The sequence below is a fragment of the Colobus angolensis genome, unplaced genomic scaffold (assembly GCF_000951035.1).
Source record: "Colobus angolensis palliatus isolate OR3802 unplaced genomic scaffold, Cang.pa_1.0 Scaffold169, whole genome shotgun sequence".
Classification (NCBI taxonomy): domain Eukaryota; kingdom Metazoa; phylum Chordata; class Mammalia; order Primates; family Cercopithecidae; genus Colobus; species Colobus angolensis.
The window spans coordinates 842,388-855,941 of record NW_012114810.1 but is presented as its reverse complement, the minus strand read 5'-3'; the positions used below and the strand labels follow the sequence as shown (position 1 = coordinate 855,941).

The 13,554-nt window shown below is 46.1% G+C and overlaps 1 protein-coding gene across 7 annotated transcripts; it reads left to right on the top strand.

The window, feature by feature from the left end:
- Positions 1–543: 543 nt before the first annotated feature.
- On the top strand, positions 544–8,027 carry ENSA (endosulfine alpha). 7 transcript variants are annotated; one of them, XM_011937793.1, is made up of 4 exons: positions 544–754; positions 2,563–2,688; positions 4,359–4,525; positions 7,295–8,025. In XM_011937793.1, the coding sequence occupies exons 1-4, from the start codon at positions 698–700 to the stop codon at positions 7,308–7,310; spliced, it is 366 nt and encodes a 121-aa protein (XP_011793183.1). In that variant the 5' UTR covers positions 544–697; the 3' UTR covers positions 7,311–8,025. The 7 variants fall into 7 exon arrangements, with proteins under 7 accessions (XP_011793183.1, XP_011793188.1, XP_011793186.1 ...); XM_011937798.1 differs by having other exon boundaries at positions 559–754; positions 4,359–4,455; XM_011937792.1 differs by having other exon boundaries at positions 579–1,107; positions 7,295–8,027.
- The last annotated feature ends 5,527 nt before the right edge of the window (positions 8,028–13,554 follow it).

Below are 13,554 nucleotides of genomic sequence, written 5' to 3'. Positions count from 1 at the left end.
GCTAATTTTTGTATTTTTAGTGGGGGGGGGGGTTTCGCCATGTTGGCTAGGCTGGTCTCGAACTCCTGACCTCAGGTGATCCGCCCACCTCGGCCTCCCAAAGTGCTAGGATTACAGGCGTGAGGCAACGCGCCCAGCCTGTTAATACTATTTTAAAATCGAATCTGACCTCCAAATCATTTTCTGGAGCTCAATCATTTTCTGCTAACACTGTGCAAAGTTTAATCCTCTCCACCTGATATGAATAAAGGGTTCCATCCTTTCGCTCTCCAGTTTGACGCCCCACTAAACCTCTCGGGCGCAGGGCGCCGGAGTGAAGAAAGCCGGAGCCCACCAAAGGGGTAAAAATACCACAGCCAGCAGCCCCGCCCCCGATATCGCCCACAGGCTTCCAATTGGTCCTTGTGTCTCACTCTCTTTCCAGGTTGGTGTTCCAGCTTGCCGGTCGCCTCTATAGAGCCCACCTTTAGACGGCGACTATTGGTAGATCGTTACGTCATTGCCCCATCTACCTCACTCCCACTGGCTCTCATAGGAAGGGGCGGTCGTAACGTCATAGGCAAGGGCCGCCATTTTGACTGAGCAACACTAGTGACAGGAGCCGAAGCAGCAGCGCAGGTTATCCCCGTTTCCCCTCCCCCTTCCCTTCTCCGGTTGCCTTCCCGGGCCCCCTACACTCCACAGTCCCGGTCCCGCCATGTCCCAGAAACAAGAAGAAGAGAACCCTGCGGAGGAGACCGGCGAGGAGAAGCAGGTGAAGTGGAGGGGGTGCGGGCGGGCGAGCTGGGGAGACCGTGATGGGGCGGGAGACGGTCTCCCACCAGTGCGGATTGGTCGCCATGGTCTCAGGCTCCGCAGGGGTTGGCCACTTTTTGCGTCACGCAGGGTGAGCTTCAACACGACCTGCTGCTTTGGCGCTGGTTTGTTGGGTCCTTTGTCACTCAGTACTATACTCTTCCTGATTGGCCAATAGGCCTACTGCTCAACCCTTGGACGCTGTGCTGTAATTGGCCGAGCATGGACGCGGGGCGGGTGTTTGGGAAGAAGGTGAATGGAAGGGGTCTAGCTGGTGGTCCTGGGTGTGATGTGTGTTATGGGTTAGTAGAGGTAAATGACCCAGCATCCGGGCTGGGGCCCGCAGCCTCAATCCGCAAAGATAGGGGTCGAGGTAAAGACGTTTAAAAAGGACGAGTATTGGGGGAGGGGAGAAGTGTAATTATTATTATGGCTAGTTTAAGGCAGCAACTTTCTCAAGAGACCTATTTTAGTAGCTAAGGATGGTCTATTGGACCCAACAAGATCGAAGAGGACTAGAGTTCCAAGCAGAATCATGGTAATTAAACTTGGAAAAACTCCAACAGGGTCGTGAGAAAGACGCCACACTCTTCCCCTAGACTTCCAAGGCAGGGACTTAGTGCACCCGCGATTCCGTGATGGAAACGCCAAATAAACCCCTTATTGGGGTTTGTATTTGACTTCTAAAATTTAGCACTGGGTTCAGGCACTCATTAAATACACTTGGTGTTGTATCTATGCGTGATTTTCAAGAGAAAGGAATATAATCCCTCTAAAAAGAGCCATACGTTGACTTCAGATCTTTTCAGAAAGTCACTAAAGGGCAGCAGGGACCACAAGAAACAAAAAGAGATTGACTACAGTAGTGAGAGCCCCTGCACCACCAGGGTAGGTATTGATTTTTTTTTAATGAAAGCTGGTGGGTAAATACTAGTGAGCCTACTGTATCTTTCTTTTCCTGAGGTTAAAAACAGTGTCATTTTCCTCTCTGTTTATCAGCTTGCTACCATAATATTTGTGGAAATGTTGAAGCAAGGCTGTGCCATTTCTCAGGTGGAGATCTTTGAAGAAGGCCACATAGCTAGCCTCCACAGGGAGACCTAACAGGTGGCTTAGACCCTGAATAAGAAAGGAACTGCTTTGTTGTGTAGCGATTTTTAAAAAGAAAGAAAAGAAAAAAATGAATAAGGAGGGAACATTTAGCAAACTGTTTCTTGTTGTTGTAGAGACAGGGTTTCAACATATTGCGCAGGTGGGTCGCAAACTCATGAGCTCAAGCGATGCACCCGCCTCAGCCTCCCAAAGTGCTGGGATTACAGGCATGAGTCACTGTGCCCAGCCCCAAACTTTTTTTTTTTTTTAATTTCTCATGTGACATGTAAGATAGCCTAGGGAACCCTCCTACTCATCCTGTATCACCAGAAGCCTGCTAGCTCTTTTTTCTGTCTTTCTTAGCATTTGTGCTGAGTGATATGGCCCATTCTGTGATTAAAGTATTGTGTTTAGTATCACCTTTAGCCCAATACACATAGGTCCCTGGGTGGTTCCTTGGGTGGAGTGTGAGAAGCAGCTTGTCTTTTTCTTCTCACAGTAGTCATCTTGAGCTTTAGGGATTTTAACAAAGATCTGGCTTTAACAGCAGAGTGGAGATAGCATATTTACAAGTGGGTGGATCTCCAGGAGAAGTTGATAGTATAGTTGTTATCAGATGTGAGAAGCAGTTGTTTCTCAGTCTTTAATTTTATTTGGCTCATTTGTTTTCTCCAGGACACGCAGGAGAAAGAAGGTCTTCTCCCTGAGAGAGCTGAAGAGGCAAAGCTCAAGGCCAAATACCCAAGCCTAGGACAAAAGCCTGGAGGCTCCGACTTCCTCATGAAGAGACTCCAGAAAGGGGTATGGGGCATAGTCTCTTACCCTCTTTCTTTAGAGCCAAAGGGGGTTCTTGGAATGAAGTCTGTAGAGGTTCTACTGGATCCTTTCTGGAGGTTTTGTTGTTGAACAGAAGTAGAGAGGAATTTGAAATTTGAAAAGAGCAAGTCAAATTAATGTAAATCCCTAATGTGGTATCAGTTCCCTCCTGATTTCCTGTGTAGGAAAATTAAGGCCTAAATTGGAGCATTTGGGTATGTGGGGGAATGAGGGAAAGATGTTAGAAACTGAAATGCAGACTGCCCCCAGGCATTTGCCTGTTTGAATGTTGGAGGTTTTAGGATTGTGTACTTTTTAAGCATTAGAGATAAATTTTGGGATGCATCATTTCAGAAGAAGATCAAACCATCTCTCCTACAGAAATAAATCCTCAACTTGAAGTGAATCAGTTTCTTCATACCCTTGAAGTGAGCACCAGCCATTAATTATACTCCTGCAGCAAACGTATTTTTCCTGTTCAGAGTGGTCCTCCTCACCAAGAGAGAGTCTACTTTCATAGCCATGTAGCTCCTGATCATATTTTTAGTTCCCAAAGGTACCTAAAGCTGACTGAGGGATTATATTATCTTTTTAAAAAAAAAAAAAATTTGGGCGCAGTGGCTCACACCTGTAATCCCACGACTTTGGGAGGCTGAGGCAGACGGATCACAAGGTCAGGAGATCTAAACCGCGGTGAAACCCCATCTCTACTAATAATACAAAACATTAGTTGGGTGTGGTGGCGGGTGCCTGTAGTCCCAGCTACTTTGGAGGCTGAGGCAGGAGAATGGCATGAACTGGAGAAGCGGAGCTTGCAATGAGGTGAGATCGCGCCACTGCACTCCAGCCTGGGACTCCATCTTTTGAGAGCGAGACGCCGTCTCAAAAAAAAAAAAAAAAAAAATTACTTCCTTTACCCTCGTCTGCAATGACTGTAAGATTATAAATCATCAAATTGAAGTGTGCTTCTCTGTGTAGATGAAATAGAGGGTGAAACATCCCTGTGGAGGATCCCAATTATTGAGTCTTAGTCACAGATGATAATGTGATGCTGATTTGCATTTACCTTGCTGGAGGCAAGGCAGGCGTGGGCAGGCTGTCACAGTCATGGAACATGTGTGGGAGCTGTGAGAGTCAGAAGGAAAATACATTATCCTCATGAACAGGCCCAGTTTCTATTCCGGGTCTGGGAGAATAATCATCTTGAGGTTGTTGGCTTGTGGTTGATCTCCTGGTGGCTAGGATAGCCCCATATTTATCCTTCTCTATATCTTACTCATTTCTGTCTCTCCAGTTCCAGGTTATTGCCCTGTACCCAGTAAGGTCCTCAGTTACCCTTTATGAATAAGTGATTTGGTTGAACCATCCTATACTGAGTGGGGTACAAAGGATGGTAGGGGCTTTCCCTTGACTCCAAAACTATTTACTCTAGCTGGGAAACTGCTTACGTACCTGAAACAGTCAGAACACACTGGGGAGAAGACATAGTACATGTAATTAATGTTAAACTGTGTATGCATGAGGTTAATCAAGGAAGACTTCTTGAAAGATCCGAGTGTGCATGAGGGTTTATAATGGATGTGAGATGTGAGTCTCCTTGTTTTTGAGGAAGGCCAGAGTGCCTCACTCACCTAAACCTCCCTCTTATCTCTTAGCAAAAGTACTTTGACTCAGGAGACTACAACATGGCCAAAGCCAAGATGAAGAATAAGCAGCTGCCAAGTGCAGGACCAGACAAGAACCTGGTGACTGGTGACCACATCCCCACCCCACAGGATCTGCCCCAGAGAAAGTCCTCGCTCGTCACCAGCAAGCTTGCGGGGTAACCTGAGCCCCCCTCTCCTCCCCTTCCTCAACCACTGGACTTTTATATATTATAGGCAGGGATGAAATGGGCACCTAGTCAGATCTCTCAGCTTGCTAGCCAGAAATGACTGTGATTTTGCTGGGGGCTGCTGAGAAGGTAATGTAGGTTGAAAAGGGGCTCTAAGTTGATTTCTTTGGTTAGATTGAGACTTCCACACACTCCCTGTAGTCCAGGTAGGGCCCAGAAATAGGAAAGGCTAGGACTGGATAATACTGCAAATGTTTTTTTTGTGTGAGAAACTGGAGAGATGTGATTTCTCCTTTTGGGAGAGAATGTCCCAAAATTGATTAGACTGAGCCTTGGGAATAATTTGGCAGGTTTAACATCCCAAGGCTAACCTAACATAGTTGGGAAAGGTAGATTGAATGAGACATGTTTTCTGTGCTTCTAAGTGTTCTGTCCCTTAGGCTGCTATTGCTTCATGTTTCCATTGTGGCAGGTTTAGAGAATCCTTAAAAAGAAAAATTGACTTGCTTGCCTAAAACTACAGTGCCCCCTTAGCCTCCATTACTTAGTATCTCTTACAGTTTGCTCTGGCTCTCAAATAATATAAAGATTGATGAACACTATTCACAGAAAATGGGCACCTTCTCTCTCTTTTCCAGCATGTTGCTTTTGAAAGTATCATGGGATAGTGGGAAGAGCACTGGTTTAGGAGTCAAGATACCTGGGTTCTCGCTCTACTCAGTCCCGGCAGAGCTGATGTATAACCTTGGTTAAGTCATTTATCCTCTCTGGATTTCTATTTCCTCACCTGTAAAATAGAGTTAAATGTATGTAAGATTGATTCTGACTCTGAAGTCACAACTGCCAACAGAAAAACTCTGTACTGTTCATTGTAAAACTAAAGGTGAGGAAGGCTTGTGGGTGGTGAGTCTCTGCTCTGTAATATTGGGAAAGTACTACAGAGGGGAACCATTTGAGGGATACATGAGGAGAGAGTAAATTGAGGTTTGGGGATTATAAATTCAGGCAAGAGAACTTTACAGATATCACAGTCTTGAGGGTCAAAAAAAAAAAAAACAATAAGCTAGCCATGGAAGCTTCTTGCCTCTGACCCAGCCCACTTTCCCAGCCTACCTCTGGGCCTTAGCTGCTAAAAAGCTTCTCTGGCAGCAGAGCTGCAGGCCTGAGGAAACATGCTCAGTCATGCACATATGTTGACCCATGTTTCAGATGCAATCTGATGCTAGATATATTGTTAGGGAAAGAGGAAGAAGGGTAAACTGAGCTAGCCCCTGGGGCTGAGTACTCCTGCAGGGCTGGAGGAGCAGGTTCTTAGAAGATGATTCACCTTGGAGGAAGCTAGGGAAAGTGGTTAGGGAGGGAGAGGAGGAAGACTGAGAAATCTCTGCATTCCCAGAACTCAGCAACCCAGCTCTTGTGTGATGAGGAGAGGTAGCCTTGCTCATTTGTGAATAGGTGGAGGAAAGGGGTTGCAGGTGACCCGCATCTTCAATCTAGTTATCACCAGCTTAGCTAGAATCTTATTGAATGCAACTTGCTAGTTATGACAGAGAGGGCCAGGGTGAGAACTAATGTTCAAGAGAGCAAGATTCTGTAATCCTCCTGCCCTCCCTCTCACATCGCAAATTCTGATATGCCAAACATTTGGCCCAATGAGAATGACTGACAGACTTGCTGATGTGCATCTGGGGGGATGAGGTGTGTATATACTTTTCTTCTGACTGGCCAGTGTTCAGGCTGTCATTCAGATTGGACAGGAAAAAGTTGGTGAGGAAGGAATGGAGAGAGCAGGATCCCTGGACTCCCTGGTCCCCAAACTCCTTGACTGTCACTTGTAATTGTATATAATTTTTGTGTTTCTTGCTCCATTTCCTCATGCTGTCATCCTTAAAGTCCATGTGGGAAGGGGAAAATGCTGAACACCATTGTATAGTTTCTTCAACTGTCCCAGCCATGTTGTACATAGATATGTCATGTTATTATATATATAAATATATATATAATTTTGTACGTTTTCTTCATCTCCGATCTTCTCGAATTCTGTACTTTTTTTCTTTTCTGTTTGAGCTGCCTTCTGTATCATTCAGCTTGAGTCCTCAAGACTACTGGTCACAATGAGTCTGCTTTTTAGGAAGGAATAGGAGGAGCAGGGAAATTAGAAAAACTGTTGGTCTCACTCTGTCTCACTACCTGGTCATCTTCAAGGCTAAGAAAACAAACAAGCTACATTCTGTATTTGCCAGTTTCCACAGCATGAAGTACATAGCTTCCTTAGCAAGGAAATCCAAATGCAAATTGCTTTGATTAAACCTAGATTATTAACTCCACTCAGAACAGCATGTATGTGGTCTGGTTCTGGCCTCCACACAGTCACCATGTCATCACTGTGCTACTTCAGTCTTTGCAAGTAGCTGTGGCCATGCCTCTGAAATTGAGCCTGCTCTGAGTCAGGCAGCTTACCCACCTGGAAACCTCCAGTTATTTTCATCTTATCTAAAGAATTGTTTTTCTGTGTTTGTTATCCATGGATATCCCAGAAAGACAGATAATGTTGTTTCATGGATAGGAAAAGACTGAAATTCTCTTTTTTGATTTTTTGCAACTCCCTTATGGATAGGATTGAGACATATGCCAGGTTGTCTAATGGTTGTTAAATGTGGAGGAATCATGGGGTAAAGACTGGGATGGAGTTCAGGGGTTTTTTCCCCTATTACTTGACAGTGTTTTGTTTTTTTTTTCTTCTGTGTTCGTCCGCAGTGGCCAAGTTGAATGATGCTGCCCGGGGCTCCGCCAGATCCTGAGACGCTGCCCTCCCCGCACCCGGGTCCTGTGCTGGCTCCTGCCCCTTCCTGCTTTTACAGCTGGGGGTCAGGAGGTGGCTCGGGTGCGGGCTGGAGAGGCAGAAGCCCTTGCCCGTTGGTGTCCCAGCACATGGAGCCCCTTGGGCTGAGCACCAAGACCTTGAACCTTTTTTGTTTTACCTTTTTTCCAAATAACAGTTGGGAGAAATCTCAATGAAATTTTGGGGGTGGGGGTGGGGTTGAGAGGGTGGGGTGGGAGATATGGAGGAATATGAATTAGGGCTTGGAGTTGGTAAAAACATTCCTGACTATCCCGCTTAACCACGTGGCTGGTGTGGGGTAGATGTGAGGGGAAGGAAGTGGAGTAGACTAATGAAAAGGGGTTCTAGTTGAGCTCTGTAGATAAATGCCTTGTCTCAGTGTGATTGGAGACCTGATGTCAGATAAAAGAAACTCCATCTGCACAGACAGATGCAAACAGCTCCTCTGGTTCTGCAGAGCTAGTTGAGAACTCAATGTTAATTATTTTTAAAAGTACTGTCCTTGAAATAGATTTGCTGTGGGGAGAAGAGCAGTGAGTGTGGGAGAAAGGAGCCGTGAGCATGGGGAACTCCACAGAGCCCAAAGGACTTTTTCAGTATTTGAAATAAACAAAAAAAAAACCCATGAAAAAACCCAACTCAGAAATACTCTGAAGCAGTTGGTGTGTTTTATTGGGGTTTGGGAGGGGGAGGAAAACAATACTGAAGACATTGTTAATGTGAGATGCAGCTGAGTTCCCCAATACCATCACTTAGGGAAAGGGAGCAGGAAAGGCATAAACCTTGTCCATCCCTTTGTTTCTGTAGCTAATGTAGAAGATGCATCAACCTCAGTTTGTGGCTCACAAGATGAGGCATTTAAGGTATTTGATCTAAATGGTTTCTTGACACCTAAGCCTAGTCCAGGCTTAGCAAAAAAGGAGGCCTATTCTCCCTTTTCCCTTTGTCTTCCATTCCTTTTCAAGTTCCCATGTTTGTGAGGGAGAAATGTGACAAACCAAAAAAATACATTACTTCTTTGTAATAAGCCAAAAGAAACTCAAGTCTTTCTGCTGGTGGCCAGCAGGAGGCAGAGTGATTTCTTTTTTTTTTTGAGACAGAGTCTCGCTCTATCGCCCAGGCTGGAGGGCAGTGGCCGGATCTCAGCTCACTGCAAGCTCCGCCTCCTGGGTTTACACCATTCTCCTGCCTCAGCCTCCCGAGCAGCTGGGACTACAGGCGCCCGCCACCTCGCCCGGCTAGTTTTTGTATTTTTTAGTAGAGACGGGGTTTCACTGTGTTAGCCAGGATGGTCTCGATCTCCTGACCTCGTGATCCACCCGTCTCGGCCTCCCAAAGTGCTGGGATTACAGGCTTGAGCCACCGCGCCCGGCTGATTTCTTTCCTCATGATGTCCCAATCTGCATTGCTGGAAACCTGCTACTGAAAGAAGTTAAAAGCTGCCTGTGAATGTAATATACAAAAGAAAGATTACCAAAGGAGAAACAAACTCCAGCAGGCACGGTGGCTCACGCCTGAAATCCCAGCACTTTGGGAGGCCAAGGTGGGTAGATCACTTGAGGTCAGGAGTTTGAGGCCAGCCTAGCCAACATGGTGAAACCCAGTCTCTACTAAAAATACAGAAATTAGCTGGGTGTGGTGGCGCATGCCTATAATACTACTTACTTGGGAGGCTGAGGTGGGAGAATTGCTTGAACCCAGGAGGCAGAGGTTGCTAGTGAGCCGAGATCAAGCCACTGCACGCCAGCCTGGGCGACAGAGCGAGACTCCATCTAAAAAAAATAAATGAATAAAATAAAACAAGTACAAACTCAAACTAGAGACACAAGTTAATGGTGTTTATTGTGGTGGGGTTAGTGAGCCATCCCATGATTTCCTCCTGAGTATATTATCCCTGGTTTGTGTTTGCCAGCTGGGGAATGAGGTGAGGTCTGTGAGGCTATTTCTTTCTCTCTTTTTTTTTTTTTTTTGGCAGAGTCTTGCTCAGAATGGAGTGCAGGGTGCAAACACTCACTGTAGCCTCAACCTCCTGAGCTCAAGTAATCTTCCCATCTCAGCCTCCCAAGTAGCTGGGACTACAAGCACACGCCACCACACCTGGCTAATTATTTTTTGTAGCGATGAGGATTCACCGTGTTGCCCAGGTGAGTCTCAGAACACAGGCTTAAGCACTCCTCCCATCTTGGCCTCCCAAAATGCTGAGGTTATAGGCATAAGCCACTGCGCCTGGCTGAGAATATATTTTTTTTCCTTTCTTTTGTAGACAGGATCTCGTTTTGTTGTGTAGGCTGCTCCTGAACTGGCCTCGAGCAGTCCTTCCACCTCAGCCTCCCAAAGTGCAGGGATTACAGGTGTGAGCCACTACACCCAGCAGTTGGTGCAATTTCATTTTAATACAAGTGAGGAAGTTAAGATACAGAGATAAGTTACTTGTAAGGTAGAAAAGCTGGTTAGCCGCGGCCGGGTGCGGTGGCTCAAGCCTGTAATCCCAGCACTTTGGGAGGCCAAGACGGGCGGATCACGAGGTCAGGAGATCGAGACCATACTGGCTAACATGGTGAAACCCCGTCTCTACTAAAAAATACAAAAAATTAGCTGGGCGTGGTGGCAGGCACCTGTAGTCCCAGCTACTCGGGAGGCTGAGGCAGGAGAATGGCGTAAACCCGGGAGGCGGAGCTTGCAGTGAGCTGAGATCCGGCCACTGCACTCCAGCCTGAGCAACAGAGCGAGACTCCGTCTCAAAAAAAAAAAGAAAAGCTGGTTAGCTGAAGAGCTTGAGTTAGTATCTTAGGCTTTTATATTATTTCTTCCCACTATTCCTGGCTTCCCTGGTCCTCAGTTTTAATTTGTGGCCTTAAGAAGTCTGGGGTGTGGCCAGGCACGGTGACTCACACCTGTAATCCCAGCACTTTGGGAGGCTGAGGCGGGCGGATCAGGAGGTCAGGAGATCGAGACCATCCTGGTTAACATGGTGAAACCCCGTCTCTACTAAAAATACAAAAAATTAGCTGGGCGTGGTGGCAGGCACCTGTAGTCCCAGCTGCTCAGGAGGCTGAGGCAGGAGAATGGTGTGAACCCAGGAGGTGGAGCTTGCAGTGAGCCGAGATTGCGCCCCTGCACTCCGGCCTGGGCGACAGAGGGAGACTCCATCTCAAAAAAAAGAAGCCTGAGGTGCCAAAAATGTTTAGGGCTATCTATATTTTGTGTTACTCCTTAGCCTTTTTGTTTTCCTTTTAGTTCTTCACCACTGCACAGTTGGCAGGATGTATTTCATTTTAAAACTTGCCAATCCGTGTCCTTCACTCCCATACTATAGGGCTAAGCAACCAAAGCAAACTGATTCTGCAATGCTTCTAAATAGTTATTCCTGCTCATTATTTTAGCTAGATGTATTCTAAAGTCTTTATCCCAAAGAGTTGAATCAAAGATTCATCCACTCCTCCAACATGATTGTGCTGACAAGCCTCTCAGCTGAGCCATCTAATATGCAGGGTGGCTGGGATGAAGTCACCATTACTGTCCAACAGCTTTTATTTTAAGCTGGTTGTGGGCTGGGCATATTAAAGACAGGCAAAAGAAAAATAACTTGGAGAGTTGCCATTGAGGATATATCCACAGTGAGCCAACAGCACCCACACAAGCAGCCCTCGTCTGTATAATGCCTTGTACTGGGTCTTGAGGGAGATTAAAAAGAAAGATCTGTTCCACCCTGGGGAACTTGAGATGTGGCAATAGCACACAAATGTAGTCAGATTTACAGTTTTAAGCAGAGTTCCAATAGCTAAGCTAAGGGAAGGAGAGTCAGGAGATAAGCTGTTAGCTGAATTTTATTAAAGACAGATGACTTACTAGTAAAGATAAGGTGGGACCTCCCATGCTTGGGCTGCAATATTTTAAGTCCCAAGTGACTATTGAATTCTCGCTTTGCAGTTGGAAAAATAAGCTGTTTTTGGCCAGATAAACAGTGTAAGAGGTCATTTCTGCTCTAGAGGAACATGTAACCTAATTGAGACACTTCTACATATAATGCAAGATAGCATATGGTTAGTCAGGTAGTAGAATTCTGAGAAGAGAAAATCTGACTGGACTCATTAGGTAAATATAAGTGGTAGAAATGGAAATTTAACTGGGCCTTGAAAGGTGGGTAGTATTTAAACAGTCCAGTTACTTAATAAGCGCCCACAATATGCCCAGCATTGTGCTAAAATACAGGGTAAATGATATGTGGCTGCCTCTTTCAAGGAGATTACATTGTAATGGTGGAACTACACATGAAGAAATCATATTACAGTGTTATACTTGCAGCAGTGGTGGTCTAGCTATACAGAGGAATAGGGATGAGTAATTAATAAGAGTTGCTTTTTTTTTTTTTTGAGACAGTCTCACTTGGTCACCCAGGCTGGAGTGCAGTGGTATGATCTTGGCTCACTGGAACCTCCACCTCTGGGTTCAAGTGATTCTGCCTCAGCCTACTGAGTAGCTGGGATTACAGGCATGTGCCACCATGACCTGGTAATTTTTGTATTTTTGGTAGAGATGGTGTTTCACCATGTTGGCCAGGCCAGTCTTGAACGCCTGACCTCAAGTGATCCACCCACCTCGGCCTCCCAAAGTGCTGGGATTGCAGGCTTGAGCCACTGCTCCTGGCCTGATTTTTTTTTTTTTCTTTTTGAGATAGAGTCTCGCTCTTGTCGACCAGGCTGGAGTGTAGTAGTGAGATCTTGACTCACTGCAACCTCCGCCTCCTGGGTTCAAGCTATTCTCCTGCCTCAGCCTCCTGAGTAGCTGGGATTACAGGCGACTGCCACCGCACCTGGCTCATTTTTGTACTTTTAGTAAAGACGGTGTTTTTCCATGTTGGCCAGGCTGGTCTCAAACTCCTGACCTCAGGTGATCTGCCTGCCTCAGCCCCCCAAAGTGCTAGGATTACAGGTGTGAGCCACCGTGCCCAGCCGTGGTTTTTTGTTTTTGTTTTTGTTTTGAGACAGAGTCTTGCTCTCTTGCCCAAGCTGGAGTGCAGTGGTGTGATCTCAGCTCACTGCAACCTCCACCTTTTATGTTTAAGCTATTCTTGTGCCTCAGCCTACCGAGTAACTGGGACTACAGCTGTGCACCACAATGCCCGGATAATTTTTATATTTTTAGTAGAGACAGGGTTTTGCCATGTTGACCAGGCTGGTCTTGAACTCCTGACCTCAAGTGATCTGCCTGCCTCGACCTCCCAAAGTGCTGGGATTACAGGTGTGAGCCGCCATGGAGGCCTAGTATTTTGAGTACTTACTATGTGTCAAGCCCCGTGCTAAGTGCTTAATTTACATCTCATTTAATCCTCACAACAATTTTATGAAGTATATACTCTTAGCATGTCCATTATATAAATGGTAACACTAAGACAAAATATAACTTGCCTAAGCCCTAAGTCACACAGCTTCTGAGAGCAGTGACAGGATTTACTCCACTGCCTGCAGAGGGATAGGAAAAAGAATGGGCAGGAAAGGTTTCAGGAGAAAGTTCTGAAGGATGAGCAGGATTTCTCCAGAAAGGTAAGGTGAAAGGGGGCATTTTGGTAGAGGGACCAACAAGTAGAGAAGGATCAGAGGGATGGACTCTTTGGTGTTTCTATAGTGGCAGTATCAAGTGAGTCCTGGAGAGTGTCTGGAGACCTGGCCAGGAAGGTAGACAGGAGTCATGTTACAGAGGATATGATATGCAGGCAGGCCTAGGTTACAAACAAGGGATATAGTCAGATTTGTGTTTTAGATAGGTTGCTGCCAAGTTGTGTGGAAAAGAGATTTAAAGGGGGATGGATTTAGTGATGGACTGGTTCTAGTGTTAGACTGCCTGGTGTTAAATCCTGATTTTGGCTGGGCATGGTGGCTCACACCTGTACTTTCAGCACTTTGGGAGGCCGAGGCAGGTGGATCACCTGAGGTCAGAAGTTCGAGACCAGCCTGGCCAACATGGTGAAATCCCTGTCTCTAGTAAAAATACAAAAATTAGCCAGGCATGGTGGCGGGTGCCTGTAATCCCAACTACTCGGCAGGCTAAGGCAGGAGAATCGCTTGAACCCAGGAGGCGGAGGTTGCAGTGAGCTGAGATCAAGCCACAGCACTCCAGCCTGGGCAATAAGGGTGAAACTCCATCTTGAAAAAAATAAAATTTTAAAATCCTGGTT